The sequence below is a fragment of the Hydractinia symbiolongicarpus genome, chromosome 5 (assembly GCF_029227915.1).
Source record: "Hydractinia symbiolongicarpus strain clone_291-10 chromosome 5, HSymV2.1, whole genome shotgun sequence".
Taxonomy (NCBI): Eukaryota; Metazoa; Cnidaria; class Hydrozoa; order Anthoathecata; family Hydractiniidae; genus Hydractinia; species Hydractinia symbiolongicarpus.
Genome location: NC_079879.1, coordinates 27194274 through 27216250, shown reverse-complemented (window position 1 = coordinate 27216250; position 21977 = coordinate 27194274). Strand labels below are relative to the sequence as shown.

The 21977-nt window shown below is 34.1% G+C and overlaps 2 protein-coding genes across 5 annotated transcripts; one reads left to right on the top strand and one right to left on the bottom strand.

The window, feature by feature from the left end:
• Positions 1–11895: 11895 nt before the first annotated feature.
• On the top strand, positions 11896–14564 carry LOC130645775 (uncharacterized). The gene is made up of 2 exons (XM_057451869.1): positions 11896–12156; positions 12309–14564. Exon 2 carries the CDS (start codon positions 12778–12780, stop codon positions 13354–13356), a length of 579 nt encoding a protein of 192 aa, XP_057307852.1. The 5' UTR covers positions 11896–12156; positions 12309–12777; the 3' UTR covers positions 13357–14564.
• A 708-nt stretch (positions 14565–15272) lies between these two features.
• On the bottom strand, positions 15273–21898 carry LOC130645768 (uncharacterized). 4 transcript variants are annotated; one of them, XM_057451859.1, is made up of 3 exons: positions 18119–21898; positions 17397–17742; positions 15273–15957 (listed from the first exon to the last, which is right to left on the bottom strand). In XM_057451859.1, the coding sequence occupies exon 1, from the start codon at positions 21705–21707 to the stop codon at positions 18636–18638; it is 3072 nt and encodes a 1023-aa protein (XP_057307842.1). In that variant the 5' UTR covers positions 21708–21898; the 3' UTR covers positions 15273–15957; positions 17397–17742; positions 18119–18635. The 4 variants fall into 4 exon arrangements, with proteins under 4 accessions (XP_057307842.1, XP_057307844.1, XP_057307843.1 ...); XM_057451861.1 differs by having other exon boundaries at positions 17397–17594; XM_057451860.1 differs by having other exon boundaries at positions 18411–21898.
• Between the last annotated feature and the right edge of the window lie 79 nt (positions 21899–21977).

Genomic DNA, 21977 nt, shown 5'->3' with positions numbered 1-21977 from the left:
TCACGGGTCACTTTCCTATGACGTGGCTGTACGCTAAAATTTAACTAAAAAGATTAGGGATGTACTTCATAGAAATCGCACATAAGGTGTAAATATATAACCCGCTGCTAATAACGATATAAATATATATACCCTTATGCCAAAAAACTCTATGTTAGCATATATATATAGGTATCGCTACATATGAAACGGTATTAGATATTCACAAAGCATACGGACTGTTAAATGAAGTTCCCAGCATAAAACGGAAATTGTGTTTACGAAAAAGATGGCTGTTCTTTTTGAGTATTCTCTACTCTTTCATTCAAAATAAATCTTTAAAAAAACATTTGAAGAAGAGCATGGTTTTATAAATTAATCATAGCAAGGTTCTGTAAGGTTTTTTCATGTTTTATTTTCAGTTTTGATTATATTATTGTTGCCAGACATGTTTTATAGCTAGCATCATAAAAAGCCAACCACCACCAACAACTAGCTAGCTAGCTAGGAATATATATATATATATATGTAGCCATGTTCTTTATACCTAGCTAAGTCTCCAGTTTATATTTAAGTGACTAGCTATTAGCTGCTGTAGCTAGCTAATGCTAGCTTTAAACTAAAGATTCCCAGTATATATATTCCCACAAAACACATCAAACGTTATTAACCCTGAAAATTTTAAACATTTTCCTGGGTTTTTTTTGGTTTGCGAAGTTCTTTTCCTCCAAATATTCTGAAAATAAAGTTCAGAAATTACTTATTTTTAAAATGTAAATTTAATTTGTTTCAAATTGTGGGCAAAAACCTTAATCAGCATGCTAAAAGAACTGACTTCTTAATTTAGAATTACTAAACACAACCATTTTCTTACATTTAGTGTAAACTTTTGTGCGTATGGCTTATTTTTAATACACCAAAAGAGCTACTTTGTTGATTTCAATTTTATACTCTTTGTAAGCTATTTTTTTCTTCTTTTTGACATTTCTGTTTTACCACTCAATTTTTACATTTTATAAGTTATTTGGAACAGAATGGTATGAAATAGACCAAAATACCTGATCTTAGTTGTTTTTAATTTACAGGCTGTGTCTGCGAAACTTTAAGGGGAACATTTGGTGGAAGACAATGGCATGACATATACTGATAGAACTGATTTTTGTTGTGTTAGATGTTATATCTGAACCTTTTTGACATTTTATGTTAATTTTGCGAGGAAGGACCATATATATATACACAGAAGAAGAATTCAATTTTACACCTTGCAAGCTTTGTTTTTCTATATTTTGTATAAATTCTTACTGGGGAGGACTCTGTGCAATATATCGAAATGACTGATCCTTCTCGATTTAAATTTGATGTGTTCTAAATCGTATATAGTTTTGGAAATTTTGTGTAAGATTTAATGGGTAAGGGCTAGATGCAATATGTCAAAAAAACTTTTTTTGTTGAATCAGAAGCACAACCATTCTTTTTTTTTACAGTTTGTGAAGCTTTTGTGAGGAAAGAGTGTATGCAATATTATCGAAATAACTGATTTTTGTTGCAAACTGTCTTTCTTAGGCATTTTGGATTAAAATATTGTTTTAGAGGGCATATGCAGTAGATATATGTACCGAAATAATTAAATTTTGCAAACTTTGATTTTGTCGTTACCTCTCATTTTTTTCATTTTGATTAAACTTTTGTGGGAGACCGTCGGTATGCGAAGGACCAAAATAAGAGATTTTAGTATTATTTAGAATTTGTATATATTTTGTGTTGCAAAATTGGTGCAAAAATTGACATAAAATAAACTTATATACAGATTGATTGCTGTTGTTTAACATGACTCATTATGACTTATATATATATTTTATGAAAATTTGTGACTGAATACTATGTGAGATTTGAAATTTTGTTTACTTTATTGATGGTAAAACAGCATGCAAATTGCTAAAAGGACTTTATTAATTTTAGATTTAAACACCGTTATTTTGTTGGTATTTTGTCTAAAGTTTGGTGAGGAAGGACCGTATGCAATATATCAAATAATGTTTTATTGCATTATAATTTATCCTTGCAAATCCCTTTTTAACACCTTAGATAAAAATTTCTACTTAGGCAAAATTTATTGTTTATTTTTCATATTTTGTGTCAACCTGTGGCAGGGTTTGCAATAAACTAACTGATTTTAACATATACAATGAGAGAGATTTGTGTTTGACATTGATCAGCTTTTTTGTATATATGTGGCGTTTTGAGTGATTTAAATTTTATGGGTGAGATGTATGTTGAAATGCTTTTAAAAACTTTTTTCCGAATAATTTTCGCATTTGTCAGATGGTCAGAGCAGTAATTTTAGTAGATTTAGATTTTAAATGTCACATATACACTGCAGTTGTTGCACACCTTTAATTTTTTTGGTCATTTATATAATAATGCAGATGTAAGATGCGCACTGCTGTATTGTTTGTTTTTTGATGGACATATATCTGCTACATAAATTAAATGGAATACAGTGGATTCTTCCACGGGAAACAGCTAGTCTATATAATAATACGCCAGTTCCGTGTGTCTGTAACAGGCAAAGTTGATATCGTCATTTTCCCTTGATGTTGCCGAAAAAAATCTTTGATGTTGCCGAAAAAAATATGTCTTCTTTGTCGTGAAAAGCCGCGAGTTTTGTGTGGTTTGTTAAATGAAGTTCTAGCACAAAGTAACGGAAATTGTGTTTGCAAAAAAGATGGCTGTCCTTTTTAAGCATTTGTCTTCTCTTGCCTTCAAAATAAATCTTTACAAAAGCATTTAAAAAGGAACATGGTATATAAATGAAGTATAGAAAGGTTTCTGTAAGGTTTGTTTATGTTTTTTAAAGTTTTGATGATATTATTGATGCGAGACATGTTTGTTAGCTAGCATCAACCACACCAACAACAACTAGCTAGGTAGCTAGGAATTTATAAATATGTAGCCATGTTCTTTATACCTAGCTAAGTCTCCAGTTTATATTTAAGTGACCAGCTATTAGCTGCTGTAGCTACCTTATGTTAGCTTCAGTTTTATGTTGCTTTTTACATGTAAGCTAATCTTAGTGGTCTTTGCTAAGAATGTGACTGTAACTTATTTTAATTGACATTTTAAGCTTAAATTAACAAGCCACAACAACTTTTAAAAAAGTATTACATAATATTTAAGAAGAGTTTAAGGACTGTTTTTAAGCAAATAATGTATTTTTCACAATTTGTGTATGCAAATAATGTATTTTTCACATTTTGTGTAGCTAAACTTATATACATCGGTTACATGCAATATGACGAAACGATTTTTATTTAACGTGTAGTAATTCTGGTACCTTAAGTGTAGTGATTTTTGTTGTTCTAGATGTTCTGACTAAAATGTTTTTGTTTATGGCATTTTGTCTCAATTAAGAAAAGTTTCAACTTTTTTGAGGGAGTACAACACCGAAAAAACTTGTGTTTTTTTTATATTTTGTTTAAATTCTTACCAGGCAGGACTCTGTACAACATACTGAAATGACTGATCCCTCTCTATTTTTAAATTTGATGCGTTCCAAATCACAGTTTTTTGAAATTTTGGGTAATATTTAATGAGTACAAGATGCAAATACTGATTTTTGTTGAATCAGAAGTATTTCCTACAACCATTCTTTTTTTACACTTTTGTGGAGAAAAAGTGTATGCAATATCATCAGAATAACTGATTTTGTTGCAAACTGTTTTTCTTTTTCAAATTTTGGATTGAAATATTGTTATAAAGGGCATATATCAATAGACATATATATACCAAAATAATTAAATTCTGCAAACTTTGATTTTGTCGTTCACCTCTCATCTTTTATATTTTGATTAAACTTTTTTTCTTTTTCAAATTTTGGATTGAAATATTGTTATAAAGGGCATATATCAATAGACATATATATACCAAAATAATTAAATTCTGCAAACTTTGATTTTGTCGTTCACCTCTCATCTTTTATATTTTGATTAAACTTTTGAGGAAAACCATAGGAATTATTTAGAATTTGTATTTTGTGTTGCAAATTTAGTGCAAAAATTTAACTGTTGTGAGGGAGGACCATATGCAATTATATATACTAAAAATAATAATTTGATATTCTACAAGTTGTATTTTTGTATGCACTTAAATGACTGCTTTTTCTGAGTTGAATTTGATGGGTTTCATATCAATTTTGTGGAAGATTTTATGGCTGAAGACAATATAGAACATGCCAATTGAACTGATTTTTGTTCATATTTTGATTTGCTCCTCATAAACCTTTGTGTTCTACATTTATTGTAAACTTTTGTGAGGAAGGACCATATATATATACAATGTTTTCAAAATAATGATTTTTGTTGATTTGAAATTTACTACTTGCATATTGCTTTTTCGACATTTCAGGTTAAAATGTTTGGTAAAGTCAGTACGGATCATTAGACAAAAAATTGTTTTGTTAACCGGTTAATTTTTACATTTTGTGCATATTTTTGCGGGAGAGGATGGTATGCAACCGAATAAATGATTTTTCAAAGTTTAACTTTTTGTTTTTAGGTGTTTTGTGTTTGTTTAAGTTTGGCTTTTTGATATTGTTTAAAATGCGTAAAGAACTTATTTCATAGATCTGTGCTTACTGTTGCAAGCCTTTCTTTTCGACACTTTAGATTAATTGTGTATAATTCATATAAATTGTACTTTTGGGAAATATTTAAATAACTTTCGAAAAAAATTTTGTATAAAGAGTGTATGTATCAACTTTTGTATAATATTCTGAAGATGACTTTGGTAAAGTCGAAACATGTCAAAAATAAAACGTGTTGTAATTTTTATGAAAATACTTTGCAATCTTGTGTTGCTACGAAGTTTTGGAAACTTTAGATTAAAATATTGAAGGTTTTCAACATAATCACATAATAAGATGTATACATATTTGAGATATGTGTTATTTCTGACATTATTATTATTGTTGTCGTAACTGTCTGGGTTGTGACTGTCAATGTTGTAACTTTCTACTAACTAGATTTTACACCTTGCACGCCGTTGTTTTTCATATTTTGTCTGAAGTTTTGTTGGGAGGATTTCATGCGATTTGACATTTGATATTTTGTGTTAGATTTTAAGAACTTTTTTGTTAAATTATGACTTATATACTTTCTTTTTATGCATTTTCAGATTATTTTTTTTAGTAAAAGGCATATTCAATATACTGAAATATTTGCTGATGTCATCAAAATTCAAATGACAGAACTTTTCAATTGTTTTTCTGCCTAAGTGGATTTTTCCACGGGCCTAATCGACTAGTCTCTATAATAATACGCCAGTTCCGTGTGTCTGTAACAGGCAAAGTGGATGTGTTGTTTTTTCTAAAGAAACAGCCGCGGTAGCATGTCACTTTTGCTAAACTTTTATTTTTATTCTGTCTTTTGTGTGCTTTTTGAAATTAATTCAAAATTTTTGTTTTAAAAAAGTCACGGTTAATTTATTTTATTGTTCTCATAAAAACCTTTGTGTAATTATGTAAACTTTATTACACAAAAGTCAATTTTTATTATTCCCTTAAGCACGTGTCTATTATGTCTACTGTTATATGAAAAACATATTGGTTTTATTTATTCCCGGTTGAATGGAATTAACAACAAAACGTTTTGACGAAAAGAACAATGAATTTCGCTGTTTGGCTAAAACAAATCATGTGATAAATTAAAGTGATTTCATTAGTTAGGAATTTTATTGCATACGAATTTAAATTTACCGTGACGGGAGCTTTGTTATAAATTGTTATACGAGTAAAGTCACAGCCAATTAACGTTGTTATTATAGTTGTCAATTTCGCTCAAAAGTTTTAATTGTTTGCGTCTTTAAAATAAAACTGACAACAAATGATTTTGTGATAAGAAACATAGAATAAATTTTAAATGTTTTTGAGTGGATATCTCCACGAGATTTCGTTTAAAACGAACGAATAAAATAAATTTAAGTGAATTATTCCACGGGTTTAAATAACTAGTCTATATAATAATACGCCAGTTCCGTGTCTCTGTGACAGGCAAAGTTGATATCGCCATTTTCCTTTGATGTTGCCGAAAAATGCATGTCTAATGTGTTAAATTTTCTGACGTTACGACGCGACGTCAATAGCACTACTTTAACGTCAATATCCTATATTAAATTAATGAAGCCATTACAGTGCACCTAAAATTTAGAGGCCAAATAACTTGGAAACGAGGTGGTGACGTCAATGATTTTTCACCGCGTGGGTAACTAGGGACCACCTATGACTAATTTGGGTAATTTTTCCAAACCCGGTCCCCAAATCCGTTTCGGAATGAACGGGTTGATGACGTCATCAAAAAACCTTCAAACCTTAATATCTCTGCAACCGTTTGTCAAAAGTACATAATCCTATACATTTTCTTGATCAGCGTTTCAAGATTTATACGATGTAGGCAACAGGTATACAAATTTCTAAAATAAATTTTTTAAGGTTTTGACGGACCATTGCTGACGTCAGCAAAATATTTAAACCTTTATATCTTCTTAACCGTTCGTCAATAACACATGATACTATACATTTTCTTGATCAGCAGTTTAAGCTCTACACGATGGAGGCAACGTGAAAACAAGGTTCTTTTTTTTGTGGATCGGTTGCTGACTTCATTAAAATTCGAATGACGCTTCTTTTTCATATTTATCCTGCCTCAGTGAATTATTCCACGGGCTTTATCGACTATCTCTTATAATAATAAGCCAGTTCCGTGTGTCTGTCTGTCACTTTAGCAAAGTGGATTACATTCTTCAAAATTTTCTTTAACAAATTCTATAAAGCATCGCCTATAAAATTGTTCTGTAATTTACCAAACTTTACCGATAAAATAGTATTGACGTCAAAGGAAAGTTAATTAAGATTAGTGAAGCCATTACAATGCACTTAAAATTTTGAGGCCAAATAACTTGGAAACGAGGTGGTAACGTCAATGTTTTTTCACCGCGTGGGTAACTAGGGACAACCTGGGACCAATTTGGGTAAGTTTTTCAAACGTGGGTCCCCAAATCCGTTTCGGAATGGACGGTTTGATGACGTCATTAAAAAACCTTTAAACCTTGATATCTCTGCAACCGTTTGTCAAAAGTACATGATCATATACATTTTCTTGATCAGCATTTCAAGATCTATACGATGAAGGCAACAGGTATACAAAAAAACTAAAACAACCTGTTTTTCCATTGTCCTTTTGCCTAAGTGGATTACTCCACGGGATTTATCGACTAGTTTAATACTATTAAAGTAGTGTTATTGACGTCGCGCCGTAACGTCATAAAATTTAACATTTGAGACATACTTTTTTCGGAAATTTCAAAGGAAATTTCGGCGACTTTAAAGGAAAATGACGATATCCACTATGATCGTCACATACACTCCGTATTATTATAAGAGATGCATTTTTCGGTTACTTCAAAGAAAATTTCGGTACGGGCTACTACACTCTACTACAGAAAAATACGCTCTACTACAGAGAAATGCGCTGTACTACGCTCTACTACAGGATACTACACTCTACCACTGGCTACTACAGAGAAATACGCTCTACTACAGGCTATTACACTCTACTAAGCTCTACTACAGGCTATTACACTCTACTGCAGACTACTACACTCTACTACAGGCTACTACATTCTACTATAAAGAAATACGCTTTACTACTGAGAAATACGCTCTAATACGCTCTACTACACTCTACTACAGGCTACTACACTCTAATACAGGCTACTACACTCTAATACGGAGAGATACGTTCTACTACAGAGAAATACGCTCTACTACGCTGTACTACACTCTACTACAGGCTACTACAAAGAAGTACGCTCTACTACGGTCTACTACAGGCTACTTCACTCTACTACAGTGTACTACACAATACTACGGAGAAATACGTTCTACTACGGCCTGCTACAGAAAATAACGTACTGTTACACATCGCTACGAAAAATTACGCTTTACTACATTCCACTACCAGGAAAGAAAGGGCCTGCTACACTCGACAACAGGCATTGATGCGCCTCACTACAGTGTGCTACAGGAAAACACGCTCCATGCTACACTGTTGTTTAGAGTCTAGGCTATTGTGTGCTAAAAGCGGGGCATATGGAAAATGGGAAATCATTATCTTCACAACGTTTGGGAAAGTACATAGGTCTAACGCATGTTGAATGTGTTATCTCCTTTATATTCAGGCAGTAATACGTGGACGACTTACTAGTATATCTGGGCATTTTTGTATCACATGACCAGCCTGTTCCAGGGTCATTGTTTGCCACTCCGTAATAACGGGCCACCAGACCCTAAGTACCCCGTAATAACGGCTCAGGGGCCACAAGACCCTGGGGACGAGGTTGGGGCTAAATAGATTTAGTCTGTGCACATTGGCACACTGGCGGTATGAATAGAATTAAGCGGTGTAACTCCATCTCTCTCAAAGTAAAAAATATAGGCAAATATTTTAAAGACTTGCTCCATGTATTTATTATATACGAAAGCAGCTCTTTTACAGAAAACTTGCATTCTTGAAACGTCTAAGAATACATGATCTTCATCTTCTGTAATAGTTTTTGGTAACTGCCGATCGATATCGCTAAGTAAATTGTCAAGTAAATTTAGTTGTTGAGAGCACGCTGTTTCTTCTTGAAGAGCCATTTTAATTTTGTGAATATTTTCTGCCCAGATTGCAACCTCATCCCTAGGGATTTTTTGCTTTTTTAACATCGGGGCGGACGGCGAAATTACCCGTCAAGTAAGCGCTAGCGGCTCTTAGGCAACAAACCCTAGGGACGAGGATGCCCAGATTGTAAAAACAGCCTGTTTATAACAGGACGGCCGGATTATGTACGCATGGTTCGATTATGTTTTTTTTTGCCCTAATTATGTCGTGGTGACCGGATTATGAATGCTGATATAATGGCTGGCCAGGCAGGCTGAGATCGGCATTTTTTTTCGAACTTTTGTGAATGAAACATTGACGAATTATTGTCACAGAATGATGAAATTCTCTGCAAGATAGAACACTAAAAAATAGGCATAGCGAAAAAAAAAATCTCAACGTTAATTGCGATTCCCAAAATTTAGTTTCCAAGGAATTTCATTTCATGTAAGAACAACAACAACTTTGCCACCAGGGCTATTTGCTTGTCACAAATGATATAAAAGGCCCGTCGGTCCGGATTATGTTTGTTCTATAAGTGAGGAATAACGTACAACTGTCGTACGCTGGCCTGTACTTATTATGTTGCCCCGATTATGGATTTTCTGACCTGTTTATAAACGAGAGGCATCATAAGTTTCGGGGAAAAGCGTATTTAGAATATTCGAGGACGTTAACATTCACTTTTCAGACCACATAAAATATTGTAATACTATTGGTCAGTTGCAGGCCAATGCTGCGTTAGCATTTTTTGATGCTTCCAGCAGGTTCGGGTACGGAAAGCGAAAGCAACGAGCCAAGCAACGGTTCTTCATCGGCCTGTTTTCTGTTTGCTTTGGTTTGCTTTTTCTTTCTGCTAAATTGTTTTTTAATAATTTGTACAGATATAAGTAGCTGCATTGTTTTTCCTCTTTTCTGCACTTTTTAAGGTTGCTATGTAGCTAGCAAACTATATCTAGAGCTAGCATGGAAAACGGATGTTAACCGAGAATGATGATGATGATGATAGCTAGAGAGCGTGTGATGCTAGACCATGCTACATGCTAGGCTTGCAGAGCCTTAATCCTCCTACAAACTAACTATAGGTTTTTTATTAGCCAATCATCACTGTGGGAAAGGTTAAAGCTACTGTTGTAATCTAAAAGTTAAGGAGCAAATTTACAGATTATTGTAGCTACGTGCATGTATCCAGGCAAAAAAATAGCAGGCAAAAAAGAAGGACCGCATAGATGGATTCTATTGTGACATAATTTGTTTACTTTTCAGTAGTAAGCTTTTTGGCTTTGGCATTTGCGTGGCAGAAAAAGAAGATGCTGGGATTAGGTGAAGAGATAGATAGATAGATGTGCATATTTTACATGGCTAGCCTCACAAATATCGAGGGATATACCCTGTCTATTATTTCCAGGAGGGGCCATGGCGTAGATGGAGAGTCCTAGAGTATTTAATGCTCATTTTGAGCTACGCAGACCCAATTAGAGCCCGCGCTCTACTAGACAACTCCCGGCAACATCCAACGGCCCACACAGTGTGCCATCTTCCCAATTTCCCTCACATGGCTTGGGTTAACCCGGGGCTATGGTAACATTCACTCGCCCATGTTGAATCGCCGTCAAGAGGAATCGAACCCCGGTCTCCCGCACAGAGTACAAGAGCTATAACCACTAATCTATGGCGCCACAGAGGTCTTTTTACACTGAATTTCTTCTTAAAACCATTATCCAGTGAGATTGATGTCTTCTAATTTATTTCAATTAATATAAAGTCAAATGTTCAAAAGTTCTCAACAAGCTGTAGAAGATATCCAGCATCTCCAAGAAACAGAATTCTTCAGGTTAGCAGCATATACATGGTGCTCCAAGTTTGAATAACTGGGATTTTTTAAACAATTTTATTTTTATTTTCATATTTATAGGCATGTAATTTCAGAGGTTCTGAAGAAGCTAGCGAAGTAGTGATTGCTGTTTTAAATTGCATTCTTGGTAACATAGTAGAAATATCTTATTATAAAAATAAAAAATTGCCAAGCACAACAAGAAAAAGGAAATTCCACCTGATTTCAAAGAGAAACAACAGGAAGAATGCAGAAGAGAGTGATGGTGATGAAGCAGATGCCTCTGACTCTAGAATACAGGTTGATATTATGGAGAGTAGAAAACTTCAAAATGTTAAATCAGCTACAAAGAATGTTGTTGTCATGAATGATTACGATTGTAACACTGGTGAATTTATGGCTTGTATATATTTTTTGACTTTTTAATTATTTTTAGGTTATTGGTTCTACAGCTGTTCAACAACCTTTAGTCATGTTTTGTAACTTTATACTATTTATATTTTGTAGCATTTTGAATATGTTCATGTATTTTCAACTACCACAAGTACTGGTCCAACCTATTATTGCAATTGCAAAATATTTTCTGTATCTCAAACCTGTGTTGAAGCTCCAGAAAGATTTGATGTTAGGTGGCTGGGTGTTTCTTGTTTACATGTGCGATTGCTTGCCAGTGTTGTTTCACTTCTCCCATCTTCTGATCATATTCCAGAGCCTGTGAGGGCTGATGTCAGCCTTGTGAATATGTCAGTTATTAATGATGGCTTAAAGTGCTCAGAAACAGTTGTTGAGGAACTTCCTGCTAAATTAAATGTTCGCAAATTCTCGATCACCCATGAAGATTCTGCTGCAATTGTATCTCTTTTCAAAGTGTCTGGAACAAATAGAAAAGTTGTTCAATGCAAAAATTCGTTATGTGTTATTGACAAAGGATCAAAAAGGTCAATCAAAAACATAACCACTGCTTTTGACTTATGTCCTCATTTGGTGTCATTTCGAGACTTCTATTTGACCAATAATGAATCTGATGACATTGATGATATCAGTGATGAAGATAGTAATAATGCTAATTTTCTTCCTAATAATAAGGTGTGTACTTTCTATTATCTATTATCTATTTTTTTTTTTTTTTTTACTTTTAAACTATATATTCCCAATCTATTTAAGTGTATTATCAGTGGACTTATTTTCTTTTATTTGTTAACGGCATAAAACCACGCTACAGTTATTATTAACCACCATACAGAACCTGACAATAAAGTTAGACTACACGACTGTTACGTAAGTTACACATTGTATTTCCAAAGCGAAGGTCGCTGGTTCAAATCCAGCTCTTCTGAAATGAAGATAGCTCAGTGGTTAGAGCGTCGCTTACCATTTGTAAGATAAGGTGAAGCTTGACTATTAAATATGATTATTTAATATCATATAATGTCTTATAATCATAACTCTGAATTATAGTGGAAAGATGTATTCAATGAGGAAACTGGTTTCTGGCAATTTAATCTTAAATGTCCCAGCAAGTGTGTTGTAGATGGCGATCCTTTTTCTACAAGATTGCAAGATAATCTAAAATTAAGAGATAATTGGAGTGAGGAAAACGAAGACATCGATTTTGTACCTGATATGAATGGAACATGCCCATGTGAGGTTAGTATAAGGCAAAGTATACTGTCTTTAGTAAATAGAATGTTTTTTGTTTTTTTGTGCATGCATTATGTGTAGGGAATAATCCTTATAACAAAATGTAGAACTTATCGCTAAGACTTTCTTTATAAATATAATTAAAATTGTCACTTTAGGCTGGTTGGTTTTCAGATGAATTCCCACAAGGAATTATTGGAAAGTCAACGGAGTCTAAATTGTATTTGGACAGGAAAGTGGTGAAGTGCAACGTTTTCATGCGTTTGTGCTTGCAGAATTGTTGTGAACGTAAATGGGATGGATGAAATTTGTCAAGACGTGTTAGATTTTGTTCAAAAGATTACTGATGAAGAATTAACAACCGCCGACCTACGATTATTTTTGTACGAACTGAGGTTTTATGCTCCTGAGTTATCTTCCTTGTTATTCGCATCCTCTATATCGTCATCGACTGAACTTCCAAGCAACGATGTTATATTGTTACTTAGATACCTGGTGGCATTTATAAAAAATGTACATTCTCATGATGAACCACCGGAAGATCCAGTACCTATACCGAAAACTTACAACCCTGCTAAATATTGACGCGCATATTACTTTAATACACATGGTTGTCAAGTTCGTAAAATGCGACAGTTCACTATTGACACAAAAGAACGTATCCATGCCAATTTTGATGACCCACCAGACAACGCATGTGAGAAACGCTTTCCAACAGTTTCGAAAAAAGGAACAACCTACGTATTTCTTTGGTTTTGTCCTTTACATGGACATTGCTACGGCTTCCATACAATTCCTGGAAGCGAAGGACGAAAGGACCCTGCCGCGTCGCTATTACCCCATATCAACAGCGCTCCTGACGACATTTTTTACGATTTTGCATGCAGTCTTTCGGAATATTGCAAAAATCGAGAATCTGGATTTTTTGCAAAAACAAGGTTTTTCCACGACGTATTTCATGGTTATACGCACAAATGCACCAACGCTTTCAAGCACAACCGTCTTCTTGCTTCAAGTGCGATAAATTCTTCCATTTGTGAGCAATTTAATAGTTATATTCAAAACATAAAGTCCTCTTGTAAATTGATGTCCCAAACGCATTTTGCGTTGTATCTGCAATTTTTTATTTACTTGTGGAATCAACACAAAGATGAATCACATAATAGAAAATTGAACATTGCGCTGTCTGGACGTGCTGATGATTGAAATCTCATTGTTTGTTTGAACTGAGTTTTTTATGTATCGAAGATAATAAGTTCATAATATTGAAAATTGTTTTCTTTAAATTAATTTCTATTCATTCCTGAAAAATATTCTTTTCGACCAAAATTCAACGAAACACACAAACGGAGTGCGTATAGGCAATAAAATCATAGCCTAGTCTTCAATTCAAAACTTTTTCTCCTGAAAAACAGTTTTTCGACCAAAATTCAACGAAACAACACAAACGGAGTGCGTATAGGCAATAAAATCATAGCCTAGTCTTCAATTCAAAACTTTTTTTCTTGAAAAACAGTTTTTCGACCAAAATTCAACGAAACAACACAAACGGAGTGCGTATAAGGAATAAAATCTCAGTCTAGTCTTCAATTCGAAAGTTTTTCTCCTGAAAAACAGTTTTTCGACCAAAATTTAACGAAACAACACAAACGGAGTGCGTAAAAGGAATAAAATCATAGCCCAGTCTTCAATTCGAAAGTTTTTCTCCTGAAAAACAGTTTTTCGACCAAAATTCAACGAAACAACACAAACGGAGTGCGTATAGGCAATAAAATCATAGCCTAGTCTTCAATTTGAAACTTTTTCTCCTGAAAGACAGTTTTTCGACCAAAATTCAACGAAACAACACAAATGGAGTGCGTATAAGCAATAAGATCATAGCCTAGTCTTCAATTCGAAAGTTTTTCTCCTTGGCGGAAGAAATTTTTGCGAATCGAACCAAAGAAAAAATAATTAATTATCGATCTATTTTTTCCCCTCAATCCATTAAAATTCATCATAGAACATATTAGAATATTTCGTTCTTTTTTACTGTTTTGAGACTAGTGATGAACGCCCTTTTTCACTTCAACGTTAATATCCACATCATATATTATATCTTTTATTGTACAGGGAGGTCTTGAAATACCTTGCAGGGTTAAAGTCTTTATGCCTCGTGCAATAAGAAAAAAATTATAGTTGACATTCACAAATACTTGTTATCAGTAGCATACTCACGTTTGTATTAAAGAAGACATAGGTACCGCGCGCGTAGGGAAGAGAGCTATTTGTGATAATTTCGCGAAAATGTTTTTCGCGAATTGACCTATTGTGAAAAGTTTTGCAGAAGAAACATTTACAAATAGCGGAATTCGCGAAAAGTTCTTCCATTAGCTCAATAGAAGAACTTTTCGCGAATTAATTGATTACTTTCAGAACGGTATTTCTCTTCATATGCTTTTTGTAGACATAAGTTGCTAAAACAACCGAATCTCATATGTATGGATTGCTTTTAAAAACAGAAGTTCTCTTTAGAATTTGTTGTAAAGCCCTTGTTAAAAAATGTTATATTATTTCATGTGTATGGATTGATTGTTCTTCTGGGAATTTTTTCTAAAATGCTTTTTGTAGACATAAGTTGCTAAAACAACCGAATCTCGTATGTATGGATAGCTTTTAGAAACAAAAATTCTCATAAATTTGTTTTGTAAAGGCCTTATTAAAAAATGTTAAATTATTTCATGTGTATGGATTGATTGTTGTTCTGGGAATTTTTTCTAAAATGCTTTTTGTAGACATAAGTTGCTAAAACAATCGAATCGCATATGTATGAATTGCTTTTAAAAACAGAAATTTTCTTTAAAATTTGTTGTAAAGGCCTTATTTAAAAATGTTATATTATTTCATGTGTATGGATTGATTGTTGGCCTAAGAATTCTCCCTAAGTGCTTTGTATTGGCATATATTGCTGAAGCAACAGAATCTTACTCAGAAAAAAACAGAATTCCTCTTATAAATATTTTGCAAAACACTTGCAAAAAATGTAAACTTCAATTATGTGCATGGATTGCTTCTTGAAATAAGAATTCTTTAATGGTTTGGATAGGCATTGGTAGGCTGTAAGCAAATAAATAAACCATATGTAATTAGTTTTAATAATTTATCAAAAGTATAATTATATAATTTATACTCTATTTTATAAATACAACGACTAAGTAAATATCAATCAGAACAATATTAGACAAGGAAATATTTTGCACAACCACGTCTGTGGTAGTACAGTTAGGTTCATGCATCTTTTGCAGTTTTGTGATTTAATGTCAATAAAGCTGATGTAATTTATAATCACATTAGGTATGTCGCTCAAAACAGTTTCCAAATAAACTTTTGATAAACTTTTATTTTAGATCAGAATCACTAACTAAATTATTGTGCATAATGCATATTCATTCTATTGCACTTTCTAATATGAAATTTCACTAGAAATAAAAATGACAAACTAATAGAACAATTCTCTCAAATTTTGCACACAAGAATTGATAAGAATGTACAGATTTGGTAATATAAAAGGGTCCGACTATTGTGTTATTAAGACTTTTTAAATTGAAATAAGAACAGACACTTTGTAGTTGAATTTGCATTGAGGAAAAAAAATAGACGAAATCATTTTATATATAAAATAGAACTTAAAAATGAAAAAAATGAAAAAACAGCACCAACATTCATCTATTAAAAAAGAGATTAAAAATTTAGGATAAAATTATAAACTTCACTTGTTTTAGGGATATATCTCTACTGTCCTCGGCAACGTAGCTTTGGCTGTATATACTATAAAAAAATAAGTACACAACATGAAAAAACAAAAGCAGGAATTGGAACAATCTGTTAAAAAATATTTATGACTCTTGTATACTTCTTTTAAATAAGTTATGTGAAACTTCAACAAATATACAAAGTTTCCTCAAAAAATTATTTTTTAACATTCACAATCTATAACGAAGCATAAAATACATGATAAAAAAATGGAAATTCATGTCTTCTTAATTGAGCAAACTTTCTCAGGTAAAACTTGAGCCTAAATGTTCTTGCATTTAACATTTAATGTGTACAAAAAGACACAAAAACTCACACCCTAAAATATATTTAAATATATTTAAAATAACTAATATTTATTATAACAAAACAAATGTTCTGTCATAATAAAATATTGAATTTAAAATTAAAAATCTGAATTAAAACCTGAATTTTCTTAGTTAATTTTATAACATTTTAAGTATATACAAGTCCCAGCAATTTGAGTATAACTTATTTGTTAGAGCCTGCTATTTAACTTTTCTGTCCAATGTTTATGTGTGCACATGAGTAAATAATATTTTAACACAAAATCATAATATTTTTGTCACTATAAACTTACTTATTTCACCAAAGGACTTTCCCTTTGTTAGCAGCAACAACATGCTAGCTTATTGACTTTTCTTGACTACACACAATGGGGCTTAAGCCATATTTTCTTTCCTATATTTATCACTCATTTTTAAAAGCTATAACCTCTTTCTCCTTTCTTTAGGTCATTCCACCCAAGTCCAAAACATTCTTTGTTTCCTTTTCTATTTTTTTTATTGAAATGCATACTTAACTGGAATATCAAATTTAAGTGCCTATCAAACATATCAACACACTAAAAGTAAACTGGCATTAATTGAGGGTAGCTGCCATGCTAAAAAGCTAACATTTAAAGTTATTAATTTCGCAAAACATCAACTAAAGTAGTATTGTTACAGATAGGTAGAAATAAAATTAATTTTTTAATTTTTGGCCAGCTATACCTTTAAATGATTTGCCAATGTTTACAAAAAGCTTTTTGTATACATGAGCATGCTTTCTAATACGTAAAAAAAACAGAACCAAATAAGGTATATAAAATGCCTACTAAAGAAATTTATACATTTTTTAAACACAGTGTCTGTACATGTATATTGAAAGCAGTTCTAGAGTTTGTATAGTAATATCTGAAGTCATCATATGCATGACAGTTTTTTTTATGGTGAGATTGCCCGGAATTGACATTGACTTTGACTGTAAGGTGCAAAAAAACTTTTTCTGGGAGTTTTTTTTCAAATTTATTTTTTAGCAAAACTGGTCATGCATTCAAAATATGGAAACTAGAACATATTTATGACAGCCCAGTCTTATTTGAACTGGTATACTACAATAGAACACAGCATCCCTTTATGGTGCTACTTAAAATTGGCAGAAAAAAGGAATACCTTTATCACGGAATCCCTGATTTGTAGGCTTGGTCCAACTGGCAAATACACTTGTTTAGAGAACAAGAATTTTTGAGCATCTTATAGACGGTTTCCTTTGTGTACATTTCCAACATCAGGGTGTTTTGAGAAAATGGAAACGATACGTGAAACGAGGCCATCTTCAGTCCATTTATCCATACAAAGGCATTGGTAATACTATAAATGGATTCAAATAAATCACAAGGCATCAATCAGCTCCAACAATGTTTCTGTGAGAAGAAATCCATACAAAAGATCTCTGTCTGGTCCAAGCTTAAGCATTTTTTCCCTGCCAGGCAGATGTCAGAGTCAAAAAAGCTAAACACTAAAAGTAAACGAATAACATCAAATACTGCAACACAGATAGGCAAATACATACTTTTTAAAAATGTTAATTTTTACGTACAGATACGGTAAGCTAGCTATTATAGCTAGCTACCACACATCCCGCAATGCCATTTAAAAAATATGTATATATTTTTCATAGCTATATATTCTAAAGTTTATCTGTCTATTGTTATCAAATCAACAGAAAGTCAAAACATTAAATGCGATGAAGAAATTTAGGAGTGTTGATGTTTGAAGGAAATACCCTGGCTGGCTTCTGTGCATGATAAAAAATAATTTGCATACAGCTTATAGTAAATACTGCAGGGTAGCTAAACTTAACAATGATGGAGAAGAAACCTTAAGAATAATACCTGGCACATTTCCCTTGCTATATTACCAAAATTTTCGTCAAAAATGCTAGACGGGAAGCAACTGTGTGCAAACAGAGCGGCCATTATGAGACAAACAAGACGTATGATATACGCAAACAACCTCGCCAAAAAGTTTATAAAAAGCTGAAGTTAGACACGATGTATTTTGCTATTCGGATAGGCAATAATATTGATAGAAAATTTCTCGAAATTTCAATTTTCGTTAGGTCAGTCTGTAAACACGTCCTCGCGGGCGAGATAGTAAAAAGAAAAAAAAAGTAAAAATAGTTACCAAGATGAGATTCGAACACACGACTACTCCCGTGTCGGTGCTCAGAGAGGCAAAAATTTCCATTCTTGTAGGACACATTATATATATAGGATTATATTTTTTTTTTTACAATTATAGCAACAATTTATTTATTTTTAATACTGTACTACTGTCTATTTAATCTGATTGTTCGAATGTTTTGATTGTTTTTGAATTTTAAAATCTCTTCACAGAATAGATTATTGATTAATCGCTGCCTACAATCCTTGAAAGAGAATTGGAGAGTTCAATGTCATTGATTGTTGCAGGTTCCCTACCCCACAATGAGCGTGCGCCTCTGATGCATAGTAAAGTTGATCTTAACAAACTGAATGAGATCTTCGACCTTATGAATTTGGTCGATTGTTGAACTGTGACATCCCGCTTTTCAGCAATCATCTCTGATAGTCGTTTGTAAAACGCTCCACACTCACGACCCATTCCTCCATTTGTTGAGAAGAGAAGGGGACTGAAGGTCCCATATTCTACGGTGTTTATTCGCTCGTTATAATGGCGTTTCTTTTCATCTTCATTCCTTTTGAAGCACTTGCTGAGCTCCAGACCCCTGTATCTTCGAGCACTTAGGTCAAAGACCCTTATATCGAAAAATGCTCTTTGCCCAGGAGTCCAGAACCCAGTAGCACTGATGTCCAAACGTGCTTCTCTGCTGCGATTGGCAGTACGATATTGAAACTGCTCGCCATCTAGAGCCATCAAGCTTGGTTCGCTTCGAACATTGACACATACCTCATCAATTAGCTTTGCTGTTATGTCGCGAATCTCATTATGTCTTAATGCCACAAACCCTCCTTTCTTACAGGACAGCGCATGTGAAACATCAAAACTGCTTCCACAGATACATTCAGTGGGTAATCGAGGTAGGGTCCAGTTATATCGAATACGCAGTGCATCCTGGAACTGCTCTTTGTTGAGATCGTACACAAGCTCTTTGATTGGAAGATTTGTTAACCAGATTGAAGAACCGACTAGGCAATTGGAGTCGTTCTTTTTCTTTTGATCTTCATTCAACTCGGCTCTGAGTCGCACCAGTTTTTCTTTATTTCGTTGGTTCTTCTCACTTTTAATCATTGCAATTGATTTTATTTCCCCATTTTCAGTGGTGCCAAGTATCTGATTCTGAAGTTTAAATGTAAATTGCTTTGAATTCTCGTGCTCGATCGGTGCAATTTCACAGACATTTTTAAGACCAAGTCCGCCCATCCGAGGAGGGAGGGACAGAAGATCTCTTTCTGTGTCGTTTATGACTTTCCCACCAGTGATGGCTGGTATAAATTGATGTCTCAAAATATCTTCAATTGGTTGGAGGTAATCTTCCATTTGAGGTATCGTTCGAATGAAGTATGAGTAGCGATGCTGAAAGCCACTCACATAACATGCATATGCCGCCTGTGGCTGGGTGACTGCAATTTGTGTCAGCAAGGTCAATTCATCAGACCAGTGTTTGACCCTCTTTTTGCAGTATTGATCTTTGGCTGTTTTACTTCCAATAACGGCGCCAAGATGTCTCTCACCATCTTTGGATATTTGTATATTTGTGCCTTCAAACACTGTTTTGGCAAGATCAAAGTGTTCCTCTTTTACAATTAGCCATGATTTCATTGGCTGGGGAAAGTATCCAAAGTGTGGACCGATTGTTGTAATATTGGTCCACCATTGCTTCAATGATTGCAATTTTCCTGTTGATGTAATATCGTCCGCAAATGCTGCCATTTGATCTGGAACATCAGCAATTGTTGACAACATGATGTTAAGGAGTGGTGTAATTCCCATAGCATAAACTGCCATGCCAATTGGGTCTCCTTGAGTGGTCCCTTCATTAGAGCGAAGTTCAATTCCACCAATGACAAACAATCTGGCAGGCACACGATAACAATTGACGACATAATTTGAGAACTCTGGACACAATATTTGCACATTGTGAAGTAGAGCTTTCCGATTAATGTTATTGAAAGCATTAGCGGCATCTACTAGTATCACCGCCTCAGCTCCTTCACTTTCAAATGCTTTCCTCATCGAGTGGATTGCAGCCTCACTTCCTCCTTTTTGACCAGAACACATCTGCACCCTGCTCCCCGATATGATAACATCTCCTTTAACAATTGACATAACCAACTTTCCACAGATCCGCCTTAGCACTTCCCCGACCCCAATGGGTCGGACTCCTGGTTGCTTGTCAAGTGGTACTAACCTTGCAGCTAGAAAACCCTGCAACGATTGATCATTTATTTGTTGGGTGCAAATTTTCTTTGTGACATTTGCAATGGATGATCGTAAATCCTTGCCACACTCTCCGTACATTTTTGATGTCAGCGGCCTTCTCCATCCATCAGCATCAAAACCAGAAGGACCCGAACCACCTTGTGTTGCCAATGCAGATTTTAGTACCATTTGCTCATCAATAGCATCAAATATTATCGGATTGATGCGTTGAACAGGGCCATGCAGTAGATTGTAATCATTAGTATTTTGTCCTTTGGGATGCTTTTCCTTCAGTGTTGCAATTGTCGCATCGTCTAATGGAAGCACTCCTCCACTCATATTGTTTGTAAGCAATTTGATTGCGCCATGCACATCACCTCTTTCCATTTTCTCCTTAAACTGTTTTGAGATTGTTTCAATTGTTTTCTTCTCCATCATTTTTGGCAGTCTTGATTGTAGTGTTTCTGCCTCATTCACCAACGCATTAATCTCCCCTCCATGCCATAAACGCAGTCTTCTTTCCAGAGCTTTTACATGGTCTCTGGTTTTGGAGGTTTTGCTTGGTTTTTGGAGTAAAAGGGCTGGCATGATGTGAATCGCCTTCATAGATATCGATCCCAGCGGGCTATCTTCTACCCAAGCATTAAGCAATCTAGTTATTTCCCGGGTAAAGTCTTTGCCAGCGCCTCCACTTGGGAGCATGAAAAGATTTTTTCTCCAGAAAACGATTTTTTCATAGCATGAATCAATCAGTTTTGTAAAATCACTTCCCTTCACTTCACCCCAGTAAAACTGTTCAGGATTTGTTACTTCTGTTGCATAGTTGTTAGAATTTTCATGCATAGGAACCTCTTCTTCTGCAGGCAGAAGATCGACTCTTGACACAATTACTTTACATTGTCTCTGATGTTGTAAAGCACCTCTCGCCGTACGGAATAATTTTCTGCACTTTACACACGGAACTTCCGCTGATGTCGATGGTAGGCCTTGGCCCATCACTTCGTCTGCTGCAGTTGCAGGTCTTGAATTTCCGATGGAATCGCCATTCCCCCCATTCATTATTCGCCCTTCTCTTCTTTCAGCTAGTACTATTATTGAAAATAACTATCTTGATATTATCTCAGCAACTCGTTGCGTTATCATAATTTTAAATTCACCAACAGCACTAAAATTCCGTTACTGAAAAGCGTCCGCCATCTTGGGAAGCTATTGCAGTTTTTTTTCTGTAGGACACATTTGCGTTTTAATACAAGCTCACGAGCTTGTAATAAGCTCACGAGCTTGTAATAAAGGCAACCAATCACACGCGCTCATACCGATACATTACGT